Below are 23,195 nucleotides of genomic sequence, written 5' to 3' on the forward strand. Positions count from 1 at the left end.
GCCAGAGGCGGGGTCGCCCAGGAGCCCCTTGAAGCCGGACAGCCAAGAGGCGCCACGGGGGGGGGGGGGAGAGAGAGAAAGAAGGAAGGAGAAAGCTCCCCGGAGGGAGGTGGGGCAAAGCAGCCGCCCCGAGACTCTAACGCGACCTCCGCTCTCCCAGCCCGCCCCCTCCGAAGCGCAGGGCGCTCTCCGCGCGGCTCCTCCGAGCCTCCCTCCGCCGACAAAGCCGCGGCCGGCCGCCCCGAGGAGGACAAAGGCGAGGCGGGCGCGAGGAAGCGGGATGGAGAGCAGCTCCTCGGCGCCCTCGCTTCGGGGAACCTCGGCGTCCGGCGCGCGCCCTCCGCCCGCACGTGCCCCGCGCGCCCGCCGCCAGGCCCTCACCTCGCGGCGCGCTCTCCTCCGGCCCGAGCCCCGTCGGGGCGCCAAGGCGGGTCTGGCTCCGCGCGGCGCTTCCTTCCCGCGCCCGCTCGCTCGCTCGCTTGTCCGTCCCTCGCTGCTCGCTCGGCGCCCGGGCTCGCCTTGCAGGCGCCGCGGGGCGGATCCCGCCGGCGCGCGGGCTGCTGACTCACGGGCCGCGGCTCCGCCCCGCTCCGAGGGGCGCTGCCGCCGCCGCCGCCGCCGCTTTGTGTCTCGGCCCCTCCGCCCGCCGCCGCCGCCGCCTTTGTTGTTTGGGGCGCGCGAGAAGCGCGGCGGCGGCGTCTCGGGCGGACCGTCGGGCAGGAAGCGCACCGAATCGGGCTGCTTTCCGCGCCCGCGCGCGAGTTCTGCGCGAGTCTCCCTGCCAACGAGCTTCCGCGGTGGCCGAAAAGGAGCCCGGCGGCGCCCACTGCCGGAAGATCGAGGCCCGCTGCCGTCTGTCCGCCGTCGGTGGGAGCTGCGCCGCGCCTCCCCAGGCGAGAGGCAGGCGGACCCGGAGCCCCGGAAGGGGGCCGGCGCTGTCGCCTGGCTGAGATTGGAGAAGAAGCCTCTCCTAGCCAAGTGGAAAGTCAAAAGGATTCTTTTCCCTCCCCAATTAAGCTTTTAAAGGAAACCTTCCCCCCCCCCCATGAAAACGTTATTCATTAAGAAAGCCTCTAACCTAGTTTTCCTTCAACAAATGCCTTGGGTGGTTTTGCAGGAATACATAAGCGCAATTACAAATAAAGATTTGAGATGGAGCAACGTGCCAGCTCTGAAATCTGCCTGCTATGATAAAGGTCAACCGTGGCTTTGAATCCTGTTTTTATCAGAGGTTTCTATAAATTCCCCTTAAGGAAAACATCCACTTTGCTGATGTTTCAGCAGATTCTGCCCCTGGTTTTAGATGGGTTCTGTGGGCATTCCTTCTCATTGCACCTGTGAAGATGGCCTTGTCGAAGGCATTTCCCCAATATATACATTATTGCCGCATTACAAAATAAGATTGGTTGGTACATGGAACAAGACATTTGCCGTATTTACCACCCTTCTTACTTGTTTGCACTTTTTTACAATCAAGAACTTTAAGGCAAGTGATGGGTTCCATTTATGTACTTCATAAATGTGGCAAATTTATGAAGTACATAAATGGAACCCATCACTGTTCAGGTAAAACATCTGTAGAACTTAAGCACACGGCAATACCTAATTAGAAACTGAGATCTTGGCTGTATGAGATCTTCCTTGTATTTTTATGCTCTGAACTGCCATGAGATCTTTGTATGAAGAGCAGTGTGCAAATATAATAAATAAATGGAAATGGAAATGTGAGATGAAACGGGACATTATTTTGTGTGATCCTTCCAACCAGTTAAAAATAAACCAGGTTAACAATTTGGCTTCAATTTGTTGATGTTGTTATACAGTTTAATCTTTTGTAAGTCACTTTGAGGTTTTTACATTCAAATGGTATATGTATATTTTATAATAAACAAACCACGTTATTTTGCACCAAGTTAGCAAGAGCTAAGAAAACACCAGTCATTTTACCCTCTGGGGGGCATCCAGGGGGTGGGGAATATTGTCTTGGTCTTCTTGTTTATAACACTAGTACAGTGGTACCTCGGTTTAAGAACAGCCCTGTTTGGAAGTTAAATCGGTAATGGTACAATGGGCCAAAGATTTTGGATACAATATACAGTTTGAGGATTGGGAAAAACTGTGGAAGGAGAACTTAAGATTCACTGCTTGTACGACACTAAAAGAAAATGTTATGAAAATGTTTTACAGATGGTATATCACACCGGTAAAATTAGCAAAAATGTATAAGACGTGTAATAAGTGTTGGAAATGTAAGGAAATAGAAGGAAGGTTTTATCACATGTGGTGGGAATGTAAGAAAGTGAAGGGATTTGGAGAGATGATATACAATGAAATGAAAAAGATGTTAAAATGCACATTTGTAAAGAAACCAGAGATATTTCTTTTAGGGATTACAGGAAAGGAAATAAGAAGAAAGGACTATAAACTTTTCCAATATGCAGTCACAGCAGCAAGAATCCTATTGGCCCAGAAATGGAAACAAGAAGAAATACCGACGGTAGAAGAATGGAGACTGAAGCTGACAGACTATGCTGAACTGGACAGACTAACTGGGAAAATCAGATATCTACGAGACCAAAAGTTCATCGAGGCGAGGACTGGGGGAAATTTGTTGAATATCTGAAAAGAACGTGTGATGTGCAAACAACGCTAGTGGGGTTCCAAGAAGCACTGTGAAAGTTGAGATATATTGTTTGAAAGAGAAGTGGGAGGGAAGGTTAATGGCAATATAAACAGAAGAAATGTGTAACTGGGAGGCAAATATGGATGATTGTCAGAGAAGCTGAAGGAAGTCCAAATAGAGTTAAATTTGTGGAAATTCTGATATGATTGTTTATTTGTGTTGGAAAATTAATAAAAAATATTATAAAAAAAAAGAACAGCCCTGTTTACGAACTATTTGGTTTACGAACTCTGCAAAACAGGAAGTAGTATTCAGTTCTGAAAACATTCCTCGGTCTAAGAACGGAATCTGAATGGTGGGAGGGCACCGGTGGTGGGAGGCCTCATTAGGGAAAGCGCACCTCGGTTTAAGAACGGTTTCAGTTTAAGAACGGACTTCAGGAACGGATTAAGTTTGTAAACCAAGGTACCACTGTACTTCTGTCTTGTTTTCTAACATTGCTTTCATGCCACAGCACCTGCTGGGTTATGGAACGGTGCCTCTTGGGCCAATACACTGGCATGACACTTTAAATATCATTCACGTGTGGTGTGACATAACTGAAGAAAGGCCCTGCTCTGCTCCACCTGCCCCAGGTCTCCTGCACGACCCTTCACACACACACACACCCCAAAGGGTGCTTAAGATGCTTACCAAAGAGATGATGCCTGGATATTTTATGTGAGTGGGTGGTGCACAGAAATACTTTTATGAAGGATAAATAAAATAAAAACCCTGGGGACGCTGTCACTCCCTGCGGAAGGGCGCAGGAGCAACTAGGCTGGCTGTTCCAGGCTGCTCCTGCATCCTGAGATGGCCTCTTGCAGGGTCTGCTCCTGCACCTGTTGGAGAGCAAAGGGAGGTGCAGGAAGAGCAACAAGGGATGACCAGCACACGCTGTGCCTTTAAAGCACATTCGAAGCACATTCTTCCCTCAATGGGCGCAGTCTGGGCACAGTCCTTTGTTAAGGGTTGCTCAGAAGTGTAGCTCTGTGAAGGGCAAACTACAGTACCCAGAATTCTTTGAGGGAAGGAATGTGCTTGAGTGTGAGCACAGCTCTAGTCTCTGGACTTGTAGGTGTTGAAAGGGAACCCTGGAACATTATTTCACAGGCCGTTCTTTGTCTGCCTCCTCCATGAAGGCAGCATCACAAGAAAGGGCCTTTTCAGCGGTGGCTTCCCGTTTGTCGGATGCTCTCCTTGGGGAGGCATGCCTGGTGCTTTCATTATACACCTTTAGGCACTAGGCAAAAACGTTCCCCTTAAAGCAGGCCTTGGGCTGATTATCATCCAATGTCCTTTTAAATGTGTTTGTGTGACAGGAGGCGGTTATTGGTCTGCTTTGTTTTTGTTCTTGTTTTTAATATTTATTTTGTGTTTTCATTTTGTATTTTTATGGTGTCATATGAATTGTCATGTGAAGAACAGTATACAAATTTTAATGAAAATTATTATTATTATTATTATTATTATTATTATTATTATTATTATTATTTTATCTGGGATTTTTCATTTGTTCCTCAGATGATAGATCTGTTAGAAATCCTAAATTCCTGGTGTCCCTTGTCCCTTTCATATTAGCTTCATTGCAAATGCTCTTGCCCAGACGTCTCGCTCTCTCCCCTTGGGTGTCCCCCCAGTTGGTGCTCCTTACAAAGGCAGACGAGAAGACCTGGTGCTGCCTTTAAATTATCTGTAGCTCAGCTACCGACTGCCCATTTCACAGCTGAGGATTGTGGTGAATCCTTATCTTCAGTCTAAAAGCATCAGCTCCTTTGCTGCTACACACTCATTATAAAACCTGATCTAATCCTGCATGCCTCGTGCAATTATCTAAGATTACAATTGAAAACATGGCCTCCCCAGTGAGCATGAAGAAGATAAAGCACTCCTAAGTATGGTAAACATGAATGCTCAGGAGTAAGACTGAGATTGCATGTGTTGTCCAGCAGAACAATACATCATTACCATTCCAATTAATGTAATCTTACTGTGTCGTGGCAGGAATCTTTTTTTCTGTGCTTACATTAGTGCTGAACATAACTAACAATTCCTACTGCCAAGAACTGCGCATTCAGAAAATACATCAATAACCGTGATGTCAATGGAAGGAAATGCACTTAGGTAGATTTCTCTGATTCATAACTTCCAAGGGTGAGATAAAAAAAGAGCATACTTTCCAACAGGAAGAAATAAAAGTTGCTTGACAAGGTATAAAAATTATAATAAATGTGTTTCATTTATAAGGGCAGGGTGCATCATGGATGGTAGAAAGTGATATTCTCTTTGACATCACTTCACTTTCACTGCACTGGAATTTATAGAAAATATGGGATGTCAAGAAGAGATGAAAGTACATCATTTGACAGAGAGAGTGCATTGGACCGGCTGATTACTCGGTCACTGAAAAAGAGGGTGAACAAGTTTTCTAAAGCCTTCTACTATAGCGCCAAGAAAGTCAGCAACACTAATGGGGTTTCAAGGCGTTCTTACTGTTAAGTTGTGGGTGAACATATCAGACGACACAGCGATTTCTCCAAAGCAGCTCTTTATTCTGAGGCCAGAACTGAACTGAACTGAACTGAAGGGCTCAGTAAGCCTGCTTTTATAGAGCTCCAGTACCACGTTACTGTAACAACTTTCTAAAACTATCCAATTACTGAACGTCACTTTCTATCCTTCATTTGCATAACTATCTACAGTATCCCCTTGCTAGCCCAGGGTGAGAACTTCAGTACATAACACTTAGAGCTTCATTTCCATTTGCAGCTATTTGTAGGAATGCTCAAGGATTTTGCTGGGTTCACATTTTGTAAGCAAACACACACTGCTGGAGACCACAGGAGGGGACAGCGCTCTTGCCCTCGGGTCCTGCGAATCGGCTTCCCACAGGACTATGGTTGGCCACTTTAAGAACAGCAAGGCAGACAAAGTGGGCCAGTGGCCTCATCCAGCAGACCCTTCTTATGTTCTTATGCTAATATGTGGAATCAAACTCTGTTACTGTTTTTGGTTCTCAGCTCAAAAAGCAGAGGAAAAATGTGTATTTTAGGGTAAAATGCATTCAGAAATGTGTGATACATTCAAAGACAATGTGCAATAAAAATAAACTGCAGACACAAGCAGAAATGGGATGGAATTGACTTATGAACAGATGCCAAACTGACATGGACCAGAAACAGAACAATCCATCCATTCTGTTTATGACCAGATAACATCAACTAGAAACGAATAAAATATTTTACATACTCTAATCATCGTCAGCATCAACAACATCATCATCATACATGATTCTTTCAACCATGTACGCTGAGTACTAGCAGTTTTCTGAAGCATAGTTAAGCTTCTTAAATCCATTTCCATTAGCTAGAAATGCAAAGGGAGTTTGTGTCTTCTGAGAGAGTTAATTGCCTCTGGCAAAAAAACCAACAAACCACACTGCCATTAGCACAAAGTTTTATGATAATTTAATTACATGATGTGCTGAAATGGGAAGATACTGCAGACATCAATGCAAATGTCTAACTGGAAGTATTCATGAAGGTTTGCAGCAATATACATGGCAAACCTTGGCAGACATTTTAGGTGTGTTTCAGTTTGGTGAACCTTTCCTCTGAATTCTGCTCTGCGTTTATCCCATATCTTTCCTCTCAGGGGCACATCCTGTGCTCTCTCTGCCAGCAACCCTGTGAGGCGGGTAGACAGAGAGAGAGTGATTTGCAATGGACTCAGCCATCCAAACCCTGCTCTCCACATTGGAGCATGCTTGCATCAGGCCTGGGTTCATTCCCCACAAAGGAATTAGAGGAAAGAAATCCTCAAACGATGGTCTCCTACCTAATCACTGGTGGCCTGTAAGCTCCATCTGGATAGTCCATGAAAAAGGTGTGGAACAGTCAAGAATATCTTTGCTTCTTATTCCCCTCTCCAGTCTCCAGAGATTTAGGCGATTTTGACCAGGGTCAGATTTTTCAAATGAAGTAACAGTCAACATTGTCTATGCTTGCATTCTTTAATGATGAAAGTCAGGCGCAGGGCTACGAAAAGCTCTGGAGAGAGCAGCCTTTTGGCCACAGTGGAAAACTTTGCTTTCATGAGAGTAATATATAAACCTCAGTTAATCACAAAGAGAAATGGAAACAAAAAGCTTCCTGCTTGCGTTTCCTGGAAGGCCTGTGGTCACTGCAATCATTTGCTCTGTGCAGACCCAGCATAATGGCCGGGGTGGGGGTGGGAGTAGCCATAAATTAATACAGCTTACAAAAGAAGCCCACTTGTGGCGGTATTGTGATGAAACTCAAACTCAAGTTAAAATGCCTCTATGGTAACCTAATACACTGATTTTCAAACCGTGTTTGACAGCCCAGGTGTTACCCAGGGGTTTCTCAACAGGGGGATAACTAATTGTCCAACTCCTCTGAAAAGCAGCCTGCTCACAATATCACGCCTCTTCCCCCCGCCCCCGTGGTGTGCAGCACAGGAGATTGCTGGGTGTGTTTCTGCTTAAGCAGGGTAACAGCCTTATCCCAGAAGCCAGGCAGCTACATTCCCCACAAACTGAGAAGACCCCCTAAAATATGCCCCAGAATCCCCTGCAACTGCCTGGCCTTCTGTGGCCGCCCTGTGGAGGGGAGCTCTTTGGACCACAGCTTCCCTGAAAGGAAAAAAAACTGAAAAGCACTCAAGACATACCCTTGTTTACACGTTCTTGGCAGAATGGTCCTTTAAGGGGGTTTAGAACACTAAATATATACAGGGCTTTTTTTCCAGCCAGAACTCACTGGAACTCAGAGAACAAGGGTGGTGTTCCAGTACCTCTTTTTCTAGAAAAATAGCACTAAATATTTTATACATGCATATATATATATACATATAATGGGGGAGGACAATGGCTAAACTTGGAGTTGAAAATATTTGTGCTCCATGCGCACACGATAAGGCGTTTGTTTTTAATGTTTTGCCTCAGAAAATGTTTCTGCTTTCTTGTAAAAAGGGCAGGCTCCAAGAAGCCTTTAAAGGGCTTCCCAGTGCCTACAGCATAGGAAGAAGATCCGCAGCCCAGGACCCAGAGGGCCCTCATCCACGCGCGTTTACGCCAAGAGCTTGGGGGTGACTGCGGACACCCCATGATGGCTGCTGAGCTACCTGCCTGGGCCCCAATCTGTTTCCAGATTCAGACCCAAGTTGCTGTGTCCATAGGAGCCACTGATAATTCAGACCCGACTTCCACACAGCCGTTTATTGTGGACTCGTGTTTCTCATATCTGCATTTTTTTCACATCACCATCATCCTCATCAAAATATCACACACTCCCAATTCAAATTCACCATTTCTGCTGTGAATAGTTTTTAATCTATAGAAAAATAGATTCTGCTGTTTTATAATCTATAGAATTTTCCAGTAAATTTTCCAGTAAAACTGGATTAAATGGGAAAATAAAATGAGACAGCATTTTATTGATGGTGTTGTGCACAAAATTTGTACTGTTATGTGCAAACATAATTGTACTGTTATGTGCAAACACCCTATATGAGTGGGGAGGTCTCAATGTGCATCAGTGTACATGGACTAGCCATTTATTTGAAATTTTGTTGGAGATATCCTTCTGGACCCCTTCCCCAGTTTCAATCTGGGATCAAAACGAAAATTGCTTCAGTTTGTTTTAAAAGATAAACTTAACCAATTCATTCTTTCTGAATCAGTGTGCAAACCAAAACACAGCCATTCTTTTTATATTCACATTTCTCTTAATTTTGGCAATATAGCTCCCCAACTCAGTAATATGCACAAAAATGCATATACTAAAGTACACCTAAAAATGCATATATTAGGGGAAATCACATTGCAAAAATGTGTTATCTTAGGAAAAAGTGCATTAGAAATGTGTATTAAGTGAAATTAGTATTTAAATGCTGTTGAATTTTCATTAAGACTTAAAAAAAAAATCACAAATGGATGCGGAAATGTGGAGAACTGACTTTAAGATTAGAAAAATTAGAAACTGAGAAAGAAACGGTCAGATTCGCCCATTGCTAATCCCAGTACAGATCCTTGGGGGAACCCACTGATTTCCCTGTATTGTGAAAACTGTCCCTTTATTCCTGCTCTCTTCTTCCTGTTTAACCAGTGACTGATCCTTAAGAGAACCTGTCCTCTTATCCCAGAACTGCTGAGTTGACTCAGAAGCTCTGGATGAGGAATTTTTTGAAAGTCCAGGAATGTTGATCTGAGAAACAGCCACAAAACACGAGTTTGCTGGCAAACTACAGCGCATCTGAAAAGATGTTTTTGCTCTACTGTCTATTTTTGGACATGCAAAAAAAGGGGTTGGAATAAGGCCTGGAATAAAACTGGTGCAGAGTGATCAAAACATTTGGCCCAGTTCACCCTGCAAATATCTGCAGCCACTCCTTATGAAGGCCGGCAACATCAACTCTACCATGTGAGAATCCCTTTCAGACAACCACAGTGCCTGGAGACAGACAGACGGGTTGTGCATCCATAGCAGTGACCAGAGGAAGAGTGACTGCCGGAGGAGAGCTGAGAGGAGAAACGCCCTGGTGCACCTGCAGCAGCACAATGGGCCGCCTTCATCTGCCCCGCCTGCAACAAAACATGTCTCTCCCCTGTGGGTCTCTCCAGCCACAGCAAGCACTATATCTCTCCAGCAGTTTGACATCACCCCCAAAGGCACACTCCTCCACCGTCTCCCGAGACACATGGATGCCAACAAGCCACTCCTTAGCATATGCATATGCCTGCACACATGTTGGGAAACACCACTGTGAAACAGACTGCGCTCTATTGCAATCGGTAGCCATGCCCAGTACTGTGGTGGTGCTTCTTCCAACTGGAGTGAATAGACAACCAGTGTGGTGATGGCTGTTTTGGCAGCAGCCCACTGCACACCAATAATGCCTCATTGTGACCGCAGTATGCATGCACATGGACAAAGGCCTCTATGAACGGGTCGTGATCTAGGATATAGGTGCCTCACAGACCACATGTATCATAAGCAAACACCTAAAAATAGCTACACTGTAAATCTACTGATGTGGTTCCAATTGCAGGAAACAGGATGTAGCACTCAGGTTTGGGAATTTGGGAGGGTCTCGGATCATGGGAATGTGCTGAAATGGAGGGGGAAAGAGGGAGAGGAGAAAGGGTAGAGGCGGAGGCAGTTTGTACATCTGCAGCAGCAGGAGGTGGAGAAGGAGGAGGTGGGTCACCCAGAGGGCTGTAGCAACTCCAGCTTTGCAACAAAGGTGCCAGGGTTTTGGGGACACGTGGGAAGAGAAGAAAACAGAGGGCTAAGTATTAGTGAAACAGAGAAGTAAAAACATTGTGGAATAATATCTGAGACAGGCTCCCACAGACTAGTTCCTACTAATTAGAAACAGTTTGAGGAAGGAGCGAGGGGGGAGCCCTGCCTGAATGAAGTCCTGCACATGGCAATATGCCCACAAGTGACGGAGAGAAACAGGATTCCTGTGCTCAAGATGGGATGTAGGGTTGCTTATCCTTCTTTCTCTTTCTTTCTTTCTTTCTTTCTTTCTATCACAGAGCAAAAGGCCAATGTCTGCTGGGTCCAGAAGTGTAACCAGCGTGTTAAGGGCACAGTGAAACACAACAGGCCGTGTGGCGTGCGAAAGAGAGAAACGGAGCATTAAGGGCTTCAGAACAACTTGGGAGGGGAGAGAATCATTTCCATCAGGAAACCATTCCAAAGCACAGGGGTCTCAAAACAGCAGATTCCGGCCGCTTGATCTCTGCAGAATGATGCGAGCTTGCCAAAGGGAGCAGCTGCTCGCCTGCTGTGTGATTTGGTGTCAGTGAAGCCACAGACTTAAATTGCCACCAACAGCTCTGCAGGGGTCGGAGGCACGAGCAAAGAGCTTTCCACCTGATCCTATAAACTGGCCTGACTCGGCAGCCCAAACCATTGGTTGCTCAGGGACGGCCTGGCCTGGCCTGAGGTGCTACCATCTCCTGGTACTTCAGACTCCCAGCTCACACCTGCCGTCTCACAACTTCATTTATTTCACATACTGGATTCCAGGTCTTGACTGTGATTGGAGTTTCACTGTGATCTCTCTCCCTCCCCCCCCCCCCTAAGCATCTGTGGCCTTGGTGTTAAATTAGGAACATACTCAAATACGAAGGAGTATTCATTCAACCTCTGCCATTTCCATATTCACTGAGAACGAACAGGGTGGTTGCAGAATATATACAGAGGCTGGTTGCATTAAAGGTTAATTAAAAGAAACAAGAGTTCAGTGCATCATTTCTGCTTGCACTAACCCAGGTTCAAAGAGTCTTTGTTTCTGCTATTTAATGCTCCTGGCATTGTGCAGAGAGAAAAAGTGCTTTCCCCACCTCAAGCACAAACACAGCGTCTGATGGAGGAGAGACGGCATAAGAAGATGACCTTAACAAATGGGCAGCTTTGTACAGGAGCGCATTGTTGTGGGATAATAATGCGTATGAAGCACTTAGGGGAAAGTGCTGTATAAATACCATTATTTCTATTTGATTGTGGTTTTATTTGACTTGCATTCAGAGCGCCTGAAAACAAATGCAAGGATCCAAAGTATTTAACCGCTCCAGATCCTGAGGGTTACAGTGCTCTGGGGTTTAGAATGCACCTCTGAAGTTATGGCTGGAAAGTGGGGCAGCCGCCCCGTTACAGTTCCCTCAAGAGACTGGACCTTTCCCTCTGGTGGGGTAAAGAGCAGGCCGGCATTTGCCCTTCCTGCTTCATTCTGGGGCAGCAATGCACTTGGAGCTTGTTGCTGTTTAGCAGAGCCAATGGCCAAACAAGGCCAGGTCCAGGCGGTTTGTGGCCGGTTCTCCTCTCCCTTTTATATTCTTTTAAAAGAGGGACCAAATGGTATAAGGAGGACTACGGCATGGCAAGAGGGTTTCCCTAAGCCTTTCCCCTGAGCTATTTCCCCTGCCCCCTGCCCACCAACTTCTATTTACCCATCAGGGAATGCATTCAGAGCTCAGGTGGCCTGGTTCTCACTGACAGAAGACAATAACTCAACCCGCAGGCACGTCAAGGCTATTTTTAAAAAGAAATGTACAGTGGAAAGTTAAACTATTAAATTTGCTGCTGTGCAATGTGGGGTTGGCCACCAACTCAGCAGGCTATGAAAGGAGTTGAGGCAAATCGGTAGAGGATAAGACTGTCCATGGCTTCTGGATCAGAGGCAGATGGCTTCTGCAGATGAGTTCCTGGTGAACATCCATGGGAAAGGGCCCTTTGTGGCACCAGTGAAAACATTTTTTGTCCCTCTGACTTTTAAGTTAGGGCTTTTATGGTATCTCTCTTGAGTTTTTGTTTGTTGTGGTTTTGAATATTGTATATTGTATTTTAATATTGTTTTGTTATAAACCGCCCAATAATTATTTATTAATATTTATTAATTTAATAATATGGGTGTATTATTGGTGGGGGACACAACATGTTCCTTCTGGGGTAGTTCGTCCACCTTGAGTCCCCATCCTGCACTCAGTGCTCACCTGTGGCTCCTGGACGCTGTCAGCATGAGACAGCGGCTACACAAGGGGAACGACTTCGACTGCCTGAGGGGAGCCGATGGCTATCAAACTCTTGGTGCAGAGCTAAATTTAGGGCAGCATAACAGGTCCCCCCTCCCCCCCAGGTTACTAAACAGTGGTTTGTTCAGATTCTGGTTATCCATGAATCCTGCCCAGCTGGAGGATAAAACACTACACCATGGTTTAATAAATGTTCAACAGCCACAGGGTGTGAAAAGTCAACCACTGTATCCTATTCTCTAGGATTGCATTAGACATACAAAAATAAAATTAGCAAATGGTAATGAAGAAGTGAGAGGAGGCACACATATGAAAGATATTTCAGTGACTATGCAGATCAAATAAAAAAATCAATTATTTTCTGGGGGACATGACCTCACTGTACTTATGCCCCAGATTATAAATCATTATCAGAGCTACAAAGCTTTTATTGCCTGCCTTACACTTCATTAATCAGTTACAGGATGTTCTCTCCAGCAAAGAAGGATAAGATTTTGAGTCATACTTGAAATTTCCAAAGACTTGCCAGGCCACTTAAATTAAAAAGGACTTTCAGAGTCACATTATAATCCAAAAATCTGCAGAAATGACTATTTAATTTAGGAATCTGACTAGCTGTGCATAGTCTTCTCCCACCCACCACCCCAGGTTGGGCTGCAGTGGGTAGAGCACTGAAATGTCAGGATGAAAGCCATCAATAAAGTAAGTGCAGTGGTTAGCAATTGCTAAACAAAGATAGGTTGGAACCCAAGACTATTTCCTTCTCGGTGCTGCCAGCAGTAGCCACCAGACATTTCTTGTTGGACAAGCGCTGTCTTTCTTTGCCCACAGAGCAAGCAGCACCCAGAGCTCCAGCATTTTAGGGTTTGGGTTAGGTTGTGTAGGGGAAACAAATTTAACAAATTTTAAATTTAATGAAATATGTTGACAACCTTCATCAATGCACTGGATCAGAGAAGAGTTTCTAATGTTAAATCTCCATTTACCAGCTGACAGTGTAATCCACTTCTCCACTCCCTAGCCCAGCCTGCTGGCCCCCTTCTTGGGCTCACACACTTATTGGGGTCCCAATTTCACCACCCCAATCCTGCTAGGACCCTCTCTGGGGTCATTCAGCTCCAACCCCCAAAACTCCTTCCAGTCCTCTTCAGGATCTGACCATGACGTCTCCATGGGACTCATGACAGGAGCAAAGAACACGCCTCACCTGAGGGAAAGGGGCAATGGCTGCCACGTTCAACGGGCCTGGTGACAAAAGTTCAAAAATGATTGCAGGCCTACAAAGCTGATCAACAACCAACACAGCTACTTCACGACACATTCCCATGATTCCGGAGGCATTTGGCAAGTGCAGTTCCAGTTTGCACGGGGCCAAAATCCATTTCTCAGGTAAATGTCAGAAGACAGTGCAAATCTCTTGGCTACACTTACCACAAAAAGCATTCTCCTCCTCTCTGTCTCAAAATGTGCATTACTTAATCAGCTCTTAAGGCATCTACCACTGCCTGGCATTTGCCCTTCTGTGATCTGGCTCGATATAGCCAGGGACACCAGGCAGCCTCTAAAAATAGCCTTGGGGCAGATTTCATTGAGCCTGGAGCACAAAGACTTCTAAACACTGAGAACCAAATTGTGGCTGGTTCATATGATCATTTTATTATGGCAAAATGTGCCTTATGGGGGCCATTAGCAAGCCTGGAACTTCAAATTGATTTACCATGCACCCAGATCCCAAGCCAATCCACGAGGAACCAGCAACCCTCCATGAGGATTCTAAAGCATTTCCTCGGAAGTTGGCCTCTTTGACTTCAAGGAAACATACTCTGAGGGACCTGTTGATACATGAATCCCTTGTGAACTCCAGCATCTAGTGATGACTTGTCTGTTTGCAGGAGCCATCACAGTTCAGTCACCAGAGGCGGAATTTTCCTATCGCCCAACACGGACTCAAATACAAAACTTTCCAACAAAGGCAAGTCCATACATTCTGCTAAAAGTCACTAAGAGACGTGCTGCCAGAAGTTTTCAATTCCATTTTTTATTAACCACTGTTCAGCATGCATGTCCAGTCACTAAAGGTAAAGGTAAAGGACCCCTGACCATTAGGTCCAGTTGTGACCGACTCTGGGGTTGCGGGCGCCACTACCGAGAAGGCCCTCTGCCTGGTTCCCTGTAACTTTGCTTCTCGCAATGAGGGAACCGCCAGAAGGGCCTCGGAGCTGGACCTCAGTGTACGGGCAGAACGATGGGGGTGGAGACTCTCCTTCAGGTATACTGGGCCGAGGCCGTTTAGGGCTTTAAAGGTCAGCACCAATACTTTGAATTGTGCTCGGAAACGTACTGGGAGCCAATGTAGGTCTTTTAAGACCGGTGTTATGTGGTCTCGGCGGCTGCCCCCAGTCACCAGTCTAGCTGCCGCGTTCTGGATTAGTTGTAGTTTCCGAGTCACCTTCAAAGGTAGCCCCACATAGAGCGCATTGCAGTAGTCCAAGCGGGAGATAACCAGAGCATGCACCACTCTGGCGAGATAATCCGTGGGCCGTCTCAGCCTGCGTCAGTCTCAGCCTGCGACAGTCTCAGCCTGCGTACCAGATGGAGCTGGTAAACAGCTGCCCTGGACACAGATTTGACCTGTGCCTCCATAGACAGCTGCGAGTCCAAAATGACTCCCAAGCTGCGTACCTGGTCCTTCAGGGGCACAGTTACCCCATTCAGGACCAGGGAATCCTCCACACCTGCCCGCCTCCTGTCCCCCAAGAACAGTACTTCTGTCTTGTCAGGATTCAACCTCAATCTGTTAGCCGCCATCCAACCTCCAACCATCTCCAGGCACTCACATAGGACCTTCACTGCCTTCACTGGTTCTGATTTGAAAGAGAGGTAGAGCTGGGTATCATCCACATACTGATGAACACCCAGCCCAAACCCCCTGATGATCTGCATATCTGCATGCGGCTGCATATAGATGTTGAAAAGCATGGGGGAGAGGACGGAACCCTGAGTCACCCCACAAGTGAGAGCCCAGGGGCTGAACACTCATCCCCCCCCACACTTTCTGAACACGGCCCAGGAGGAAGGAGCGAAACCACTGTATAACAGTGCCCCCAGCTCCCAGCCCCTCAAGACGGTCCAGAAGGATGTTATGGTCGATGGTATCAAAGGCCGCTGAGAGATCCAGCAGAACTAGGAAACAGCTCTCACCTTTGTCCCTAGCCCGCCGGAGATCATCAACCAGTGCAACCAAGGCAGTTTCAGTCCCATGATGAGGCCTGAATCCCGACTGGAAGGGATCCAAATGGTCCGCTTCTTCTAGGCGTACAGCTTCTGTGTCATGTGGCCAGCATGACTAAGCCACTTCTGGCGAACCAGAGCAGCGCATGGAAACACCATTTACCTTCCCGCTGGAGCGGTACCTATTTATCTACTTGCACTTTGCTGTGCTTTCGAACTGCTAGGTTGGCAGGAGAAGGACCAAGCAACGGGAGCTCACCCCGTCGCAGGGATTCGAACCGCCAACCTTCTGATCAGCAAGTCCTAGGCTCTGTGGTTTAACCCACAGTGCCACCCGCGTCCCCCGCCACCCGTGTCCCTAAACTGCAGTTAATCTTCACCATGGTTTGTTGAAACAAGCCAACTTCTTAAGCTATGGTTTGAAGTTGGTTTGTTTCAAGCAACCACAGTTAAGATTAAGCACAGTTTGTCAGGTTTAAACAAGACAATTAGCTACAGATAATATAAATGAGAATCAAAAGCTTCCTAAATTCTTTTTATAGCCACACTGAGCACATGGGGGAGAGAAGAAGGGTCTCCTTGGCTCATTCTTGTAACACTAAACTGGGATTTAGTTTTACATTTGAACCAGCCCAATATTTGTCTCATGAAACAATCTAGCTTCTATTAGCCGACTGCTCAGGCAGTTCTTCACAACTCTTACAGGAAACAAGTACTATCTTAAGGGACCCTGAGAGTAGCACTTACACAGGGAAGACAGGCTGTTGCTTTGTATGGTTGACAGGAAAAGAATAGTAAAGGCTACGTAATGCACCTTACCTATTAAGAGCCCATTGTCAGATGCCGTCAAATCTGAATCCATTTGTGATTCCACCTGCTTTCCGTCTTGCTTTTCCTGCTACGTTGCATCCACCCAGGGGTAACAAGGAAAGGGGGTTGGGAGAGAAAGAAGAAAACAGTGAATTAACAAAGTGGTTGGACAACACTAGAACTTCAGTGGAGTAAACTGTACCTGCCTTCAAAATTTAAAGTACAGTAATTCAGTTTTTTTAAAAATGTGAAGCTTCTAAAGACTGTTACCAATAAGGAAGAGTGGGTTTGAAAAATGATTCAATCATTAATGTTTTACAAATTTGAAATACACTTTTTACTAAGTGGGGAAGCAGTGGGGAAGGAACGAACTGTGGTATGTTTTCATGGTAAAATGAGGGGTAGTGTCCTCTTAAATATCTGTCATTTTATTTGTTACAGACTTACTTAAAAGTAATGAAAACTACTTAAATAATCTCACGGAACTAGTCTGAACTTGTAATTCTTATATTTGATTGATTAATTGCTCGGCTTTTACCTTTTATTATTTTAACTTTTGTACACTGTATGTTTCACAGAGAACCCCACAGTTATGGAGTGACTCATAAATGCAACAGAAAGAAAGACAAGCTGAGCCATTAACTATGAAATTGCTACAGAAGATGCCAGTGGTGAAGAAACAAAAGAGAGATTTGTGAGACTTCCTAAAGGGCTTCCGCAAAGTAGAATCAGCTAGTAGACCCAATTTGAGTCACATGACTCAGATTGATTATTATTATTATTATTATTGCATATATTTCAACACTCCTAAAGTTTGAAAGTCAGTAGCACAGATGTTGTAAAGGTGTGGTGATTTGTCATGGAACAACCCCTTGAAGAAGATAACCGTGGTTACCCAGACCTTGTTGCTGGTTGCAAAGAGGCCCCCATGACTGTTCAATTTTGTGCAGATATGTATCGGATAGCACTGCAAGTTACACTACAGTTGCTTACAGATGACCTATTTATTGAGCATCCAGCCTTATTTGTTGGCACAAAGTTTGTGGGCTGGTTATGCAACATTCACTGCTTATTGATTAGTGAACGCTCCTTTTTATTTGTTTGCAAGATTGTATCATGTCTCTTCAAGCAATTGTTATTACACACTTCCTAGTGAATTTCCCCCTCTCTTCACTTACAACAAAAGATGTTATTGGGTTTGAAAGTGAGTTTGGTTCTGAAAGATCTCAGGAGCAACTTTAATTGCGCAACCTGCATTTCCCTCACATGACTGAATTCCTCTCACAAACTAGCAACAGTCTGGAAGCAACATTCGTTAGTATACATCTGAAAATTAGGAAACTGCCTGTCTTTGTATCCACATTCTCATCCTGCTCTGAATAAAAATATTTCTAGCTCCACCCCACCACCACCACACTGATCTCTTCCATACTTAAGCAAAATAAAAACAACAATGTACGGTAAATTGCTTCCACATGGCTCCCTTGAAAACTCAAGTGCGCAGTTGCTGCAAATCCCTTCAGTGTTAATCATTATTCAGCTTCGTGGGCTATACAGAGCTTGTGCTCTTAACTCTTCAGTGTTGTGAGAATGGTTTTGCACATCATGCAAAGGTAGGAAGAATGCCTTGTGCTGGTCTTTCTTGCCAGCCTCCTTACCCAGGAATTGTAGAAAGAAGAAGAAGTGCAGCTCCTTTGCACTTTATATTTTGGTCGTTCCAAATAATATAACAAATCTGCCCTCCAACTTTGTATCTAGAAAGAAAGCAGGATGTGCAACCAGAAAATGTTCTACAGTTCGAGGGACAATTAAGTAGTATTGCAGTGCTTACGTCTCTAGTGTGCAGTGTTCGGGGATGGGTGGTACCTCTGGTGCGGGACACATCATGCTACTTCTGGGGTAGTTTGTCCACCTTTGGTCCCCACCCAGCACTCAGCTCTCACCTGTGGCTCCTAGAAGCTGTCAGCGTGTGAAAGCAACCACACCCCAGGAACGGCTTTGACTGGCTGACTAAACCAGGTGAGGGGGCTGAGTGAGTTAGGGACTCACTGCATGTAAAGACCATCTCCACCCGATTGAGTAGACAAGACCAAGGGTGGGTCCAAAGGTCCAACATGTTGTAGAGGGAAGTGAGGGACAGGTCTACCAGCTCCATCTGGTACGCAGGCTGAGACCCTCCCTGCCTGCGGGCTGTCTTGCTAGAGTGGTCCATGCTCTAGTTATCTCCCGCTTGGAGATGTGAGGTTACAGGGAACCAGGCAGAGGGCCTTCTTGGTAGTGGCGCCTGCCCTGTGGAACGCCCTCCCACCAGATGTCAAAGAGAACAACAACTACCTGACATTTAGAAGACATCTGAAGGCAGCCCTGTTCAGGGAAGTTTTCAATGTGTGACATTTTAATGTATTTTTAATCTTTGTTGGAAGCCGCCCAGAGTGGCTGGGGAGACCCAGCCAGATGGGCGGAGTACAAATAATAAATTATTATTATTATAACCTAGGAAGGGAGCCCATCTAGGAGGAGGAAAACTCTTATCTTAAAGCTCCACTGCCTTGCAGGATGTGTTTGGGAGGAAAAAAGGTTAAGGAGCAAGCCCTACACAAATCCAGAGTGGAGTCCATAATATGGCGCCTTGTGTCCCTCTTTTTGGCAACTCCTGCACCCCAGCTGGTGCCAAATGCCTTGCTCTGCTTTCCTTTGGGCCACATCAGCCAGGCTGAGAGGGAGGTCTTGTCATTTGGGCAGCCCAGGACCCCCAGACACACGGCCCAGGCTTGCGCCCCAGAGATACCACTTCAGTGCTGCCAACCCAGCAGTTAGACTTCACTCCCAGAGGCCCACTCAAGACATATGGACGCCAACAACCACCACCTCTCTGGCTGCTTCCACAGAGCTGCCAATGTTTCTAGACCCAGGGGCACATTTTGAGTTTTGGGTGAGGGGGCAGCAAATCCTTTCTGGATACTGCTTGCCCTCTTCCCTAGATCAGTTCCACACACACATCCCAGAGAGACAGAAAAAAAGAAATCACCCATGCAAACACACATTTTGACTTTTCTAAGGGATCTGGATGAAAGTCCAGTTCAGGAGAATTAACATGAGCCTTGAAATGCACACAGAGCTCAAAGAGGGTGTTGGAAAGAGTGTCCTTATTCAGTTTTCTTGCCATAGCGCCAAGGTCTTTTCAGGAGGGGAAAATGTAACTGCTCTCACCACCTCATGACTCGAGCTGAGTGTCTGTGAGAAGGAGGAGGGAGTTCAGGAGCTTCATGGAAGTCCTTTGAGAGACCTCGAAGGTGGCATTGCACCCACAGGGGCTCTGTTGGCAACCCCTGTTCCAACCATTTAAATTCATCTAGACCAACTCTGGAGCAAAGAGACATTAATAACTGTTATGTACTGAAGTTCTCACCCTGGGCCAGCAGGGGGATACTGTAGATAGTTTTCACTCAGGTCCACATATGCAAATAAGGGATTGAAAGTGACGTTCAGTGATTGGATAGTTACAGAAAATGGTTACTGTTGCGTTCTAGTGGAGCTCTATATAAGCAGGCTGGCTGAACTCTTCAGTTCAGTTCTGTTCTGGCCTGTGAATAAACAAGACCTGTTTGAAGAATCGCTGTGTCGTCTGATATGTTCACCCACAACTTAACAACAACCCAGGCCAAAAAATTTCTTGGGAAGAAAAACATGCCAAAGGGCTGCTGTTCTTAGATCGCGTCACTGGGAACACAAAGCAGACCAGCTTCCCGCTGCAGAGAGACAGGCACATATTTTATATTTAGTATTTTTTTTCAAGCTTATTTCACATGTCATTCATTTCCTTTGGGGAGGAAATGTGATGTCAATGGAAATGCTTTGTAGAGCTGGAGAGAAGAATATTCAAACCAAACTGAAGAGGAGCAATTTCAACAGATAGCTGGAAACTTTATTATTTTTATGAAGAATGTTATTTGGAAATGCAGCTATAACATCCCGACAACTTCCTTCTCACCAAATGCTTCCTATATGAAAAGACCTTCGAGCATGGAGAATTCACTGTGATTGTGGGAAAATTTAAAGGAAGCCTGTTGAATGTGGCACAAGACTCCACTTAAGCTGACTCTTGTCCATCTGTTCCACCTAACTGAATTTTATTCTACAACACTATTTCATTAGAAACCATACTGTTTCACTGCACAATCCTATGTGTGTCTACTTAAAAGACAGCCCCATTGACTTCTATGGGACTTTCTTCCAGGAAAGTATAAGAATGTAAGAGTTGTTTGACATATTTGATTTATAACGAACTGAAAAAAATATTTAAATATACATTTAGAAAGACCCCAGAAGCCTTTCTCCTGGGTATGGTAAACCAACAGGTTCAAGTGAAGGACAGAACTTTTTTTATGTACGCTACAACAGCAGCAAGAATACTCATCGCACAATATTGGAAGACGCAAGATTTACCCACGCTGGAAGAATGGCAAAGGAAGCTCATTGACTATATGGAACTCGCAGAAATGACTGGCAGAATCAGAGACCAGGGAGAAGAGACGGCGAAGGAAGACTGGAGGAAATTTAAAGACTATCTACAGAAGCATTATAAAATTATGAACGTTTGAGGTTATCAGATTGAATGTAAAAGAATGTTATTATAAAAATGATAATGATAAAGAAAGTATATTTTGTAAGACATAGGGAAATGTAAGGACTATTAAGACAATAACATTAATCTGAACCAAAGATACGCCAGAGGGAAAGAGTTTACTACCAGAATATAAGACCCAGAATACAGAGTGGGAAGGCATGGGGAAGTCGCAGACTTAAGTTAATGCTGAAGAATACAATGACACAATATTTGTTTTTTAATTCCTTTATTTTTACCTCTTTTTATTTTTATTTTTGTCTTTGTATAATGTATGTATTGTTTTTCTTTTGCTTTTTTCTTTTTGATGTGTTTGTCGATTTGTATTTTTTGTTTATTGAATGTGGAAAATCAAATATCATTTAAAAAAAAAAAGACAGTGGAAAGGGGGTAGACTGTCCATCATTGGAGGTTTCTAAGCAGAGGTTGGATGGCTGTCTGTCATGGATGCTTTAGCTGATATTCCTGCATTGCAGGGGGTTGGACTAGATGACCCCTGGGTCCCTTCCCACACTACAGTTCTATGATAAGCGTCTGCTGCATCAGGCCAAAGATCCATCTAGCACAACACCCTCACGCTGACCAACCAGACATCCATGGGAAGCCTGCAAGCAGCACTGGGGCATAAGAGCCCTCTTCTCCCCACCTGCAATTCCCACCTTGGCAACATTCTGCAGCAACAAGAGCAGCTCTGATCTTTCCCTCCCGGAAACCCCTTTCCCTGAAACAAGGGCTGGCTGCTGCAGAAGGCCAGGAGGCCAAGTGTAGGTGGAGACAGAGCCAACAAGAGGCAGAGCCCACTAATTCTGGTTTTGTCCTCATCCTCATCCCTGTTGAGTCCTACAAAGGCAACACTGCGGCTCAGGAGGCAGAGAGGCAAAGCCACTCCAGGGACTTGACGTGAACAGAGGACAGATTTGGGTTGGTGGGGCACTACCCCCATTCCCCCAAATGAATCAGCCGCCACTGCACAAAGCACAACTTCCACCCTGCGTCCACATGCCAAGGACTGCTGCTCTGGATGCCCTGCATTTATCCTGCCACACCAGGCTAAGGAGCAGTGTCTAAAGCAGGAGGGGCATGTGGGAAGGAGGTGGCGGGTTTTAGGCTGCATGGGCTGTTCCTAGGCACACCTTTCCCTTCTCAGGTAAAAGACTGTGCACATACTAATCTGAACAGGGTATTCTGTGGTCCTCTTCCAGGACGGGTCTATCACCTCCCCCCCTCGCCAGGAGGGACGTGGGAACATTTCGCTGGGTCCCCCAGATGCCCCTTTCCTGAACTCCCCCCTTTTCTTCTCCCTCAGTGGAAGCATGGACCAATACAGTGCTTGCTGTCCATACAAATTGTGTTCTGGGCTTGTGTGTTCAGCCTCTGGGGCTGAACTGGAGCTGGAAGTGATTGGCATTTGGAGCTGAACTGTGTTGCTTTTATAGATCAGCAAAGTCTCCACCCTTCCTGGCAGGACTCTGCACTGCAGAGAGTTGTACCAGGAGCTTCACACTTGGTGCCCCCTCCCTGTCCCTGGGGAGATGATGGAAGAAATATCCTGTGCATTTCAGCCGCCTCCCTGCAGAAATATGCCCCAGTTATGGTCCCCTCCAGACATCCTTTTGATGGTGCATTCATGACTAGTTGCGCTCATTGTAGTTTCAGGGCAGTGATACACAATGCTGCTTTCAATGCTGTTTGTGCCTGCAAAGTTTTTGTGGTGAACAATTAAACAGACTGTGGAATGATAGTCTTGCTCCTTAGGAAATACGGACTTATGTTTCAATAAACCACACATGTCCTAGTGACTTTCTGTTGTTCTAGATGAGAAAAATGGAAACACAAAATAGATACATGGGGGAAGTAGATGCAGCTGCAGTCTGTCTCCCTGTTTGTCAGTAACAGCAAGGAAACTATGATTAACTTGACCTCTGAAGTAGCACTTCAACAATGATGAAGCCTACCACATGATCTCTGCTCCTAGACCAGCCTTTTCTGTACTGAGGCTCCAAGATATGCTGTTCTGCTGTGCTTATGGGGTTGAGGGACCGTGGTCAGACAGATATTGCTGGACCACGACTCCCACAATGGGCATCAGGCCCCTTGGCAGACCAACTCTGCATTTCAAAGAAGTCTGCAAACATGACATGAAGGTTGGCAACATCAGCCTTGCCATGTGGGAACCCCTTGCAAATGACCCCAGTGCCTGGAGACAGACAGGCAGATTGTGCATCCATAGCGGAGACCAGAGGAGGAATAGCCACTGGGAGGAACACAGAGAGAAGACATGCCCTGGTGCATCTGCAGCAGCA

At 45.8% G+C, this 23,195-nt stretch overlaps 1 protein-coding gene across 2 annotated transcripts in view; it reads right to left on the bottom strand.

Moving 5' to 3' along the window:
• Positions 1-23,195, bottom strand: part of FAM107B (family with sequence similarity 107 member B) — a 100,466-nt gene that overhangs the window by 57,020 nt on the left and 20,251 nt on the right. The window contains exon 2 of one of the 2 annotated variants that reach the window (XM_083400148.1): positions 16,278-16,356. In XM_083400148.1, coding sequence (XP_083256274.1) covers positions 16,278-16,320 — 43 coding nt within the window. In that variant the 5' untranslated portion in view covers positions 16,321-16,356. Of the gene's footprint in view, positions 1-381; positions 779-16,277; positions 16,357-23,195 lie in introns of those variants that run through there. The other variant, XM_083400149.1, reaches the window with a different exon arrangement.

This window comes from Podarcis tiliguerta (assembly GCF_965153285.1).
Source record: "Podarcis tiliguerta genome assembly, chromosome: 10".
NCBI lineage: Eukaryota > Metazoa > Chordata > Lepidosauria > Squamata > Lacertidae > Podarcis > Podarcis tiliguerta.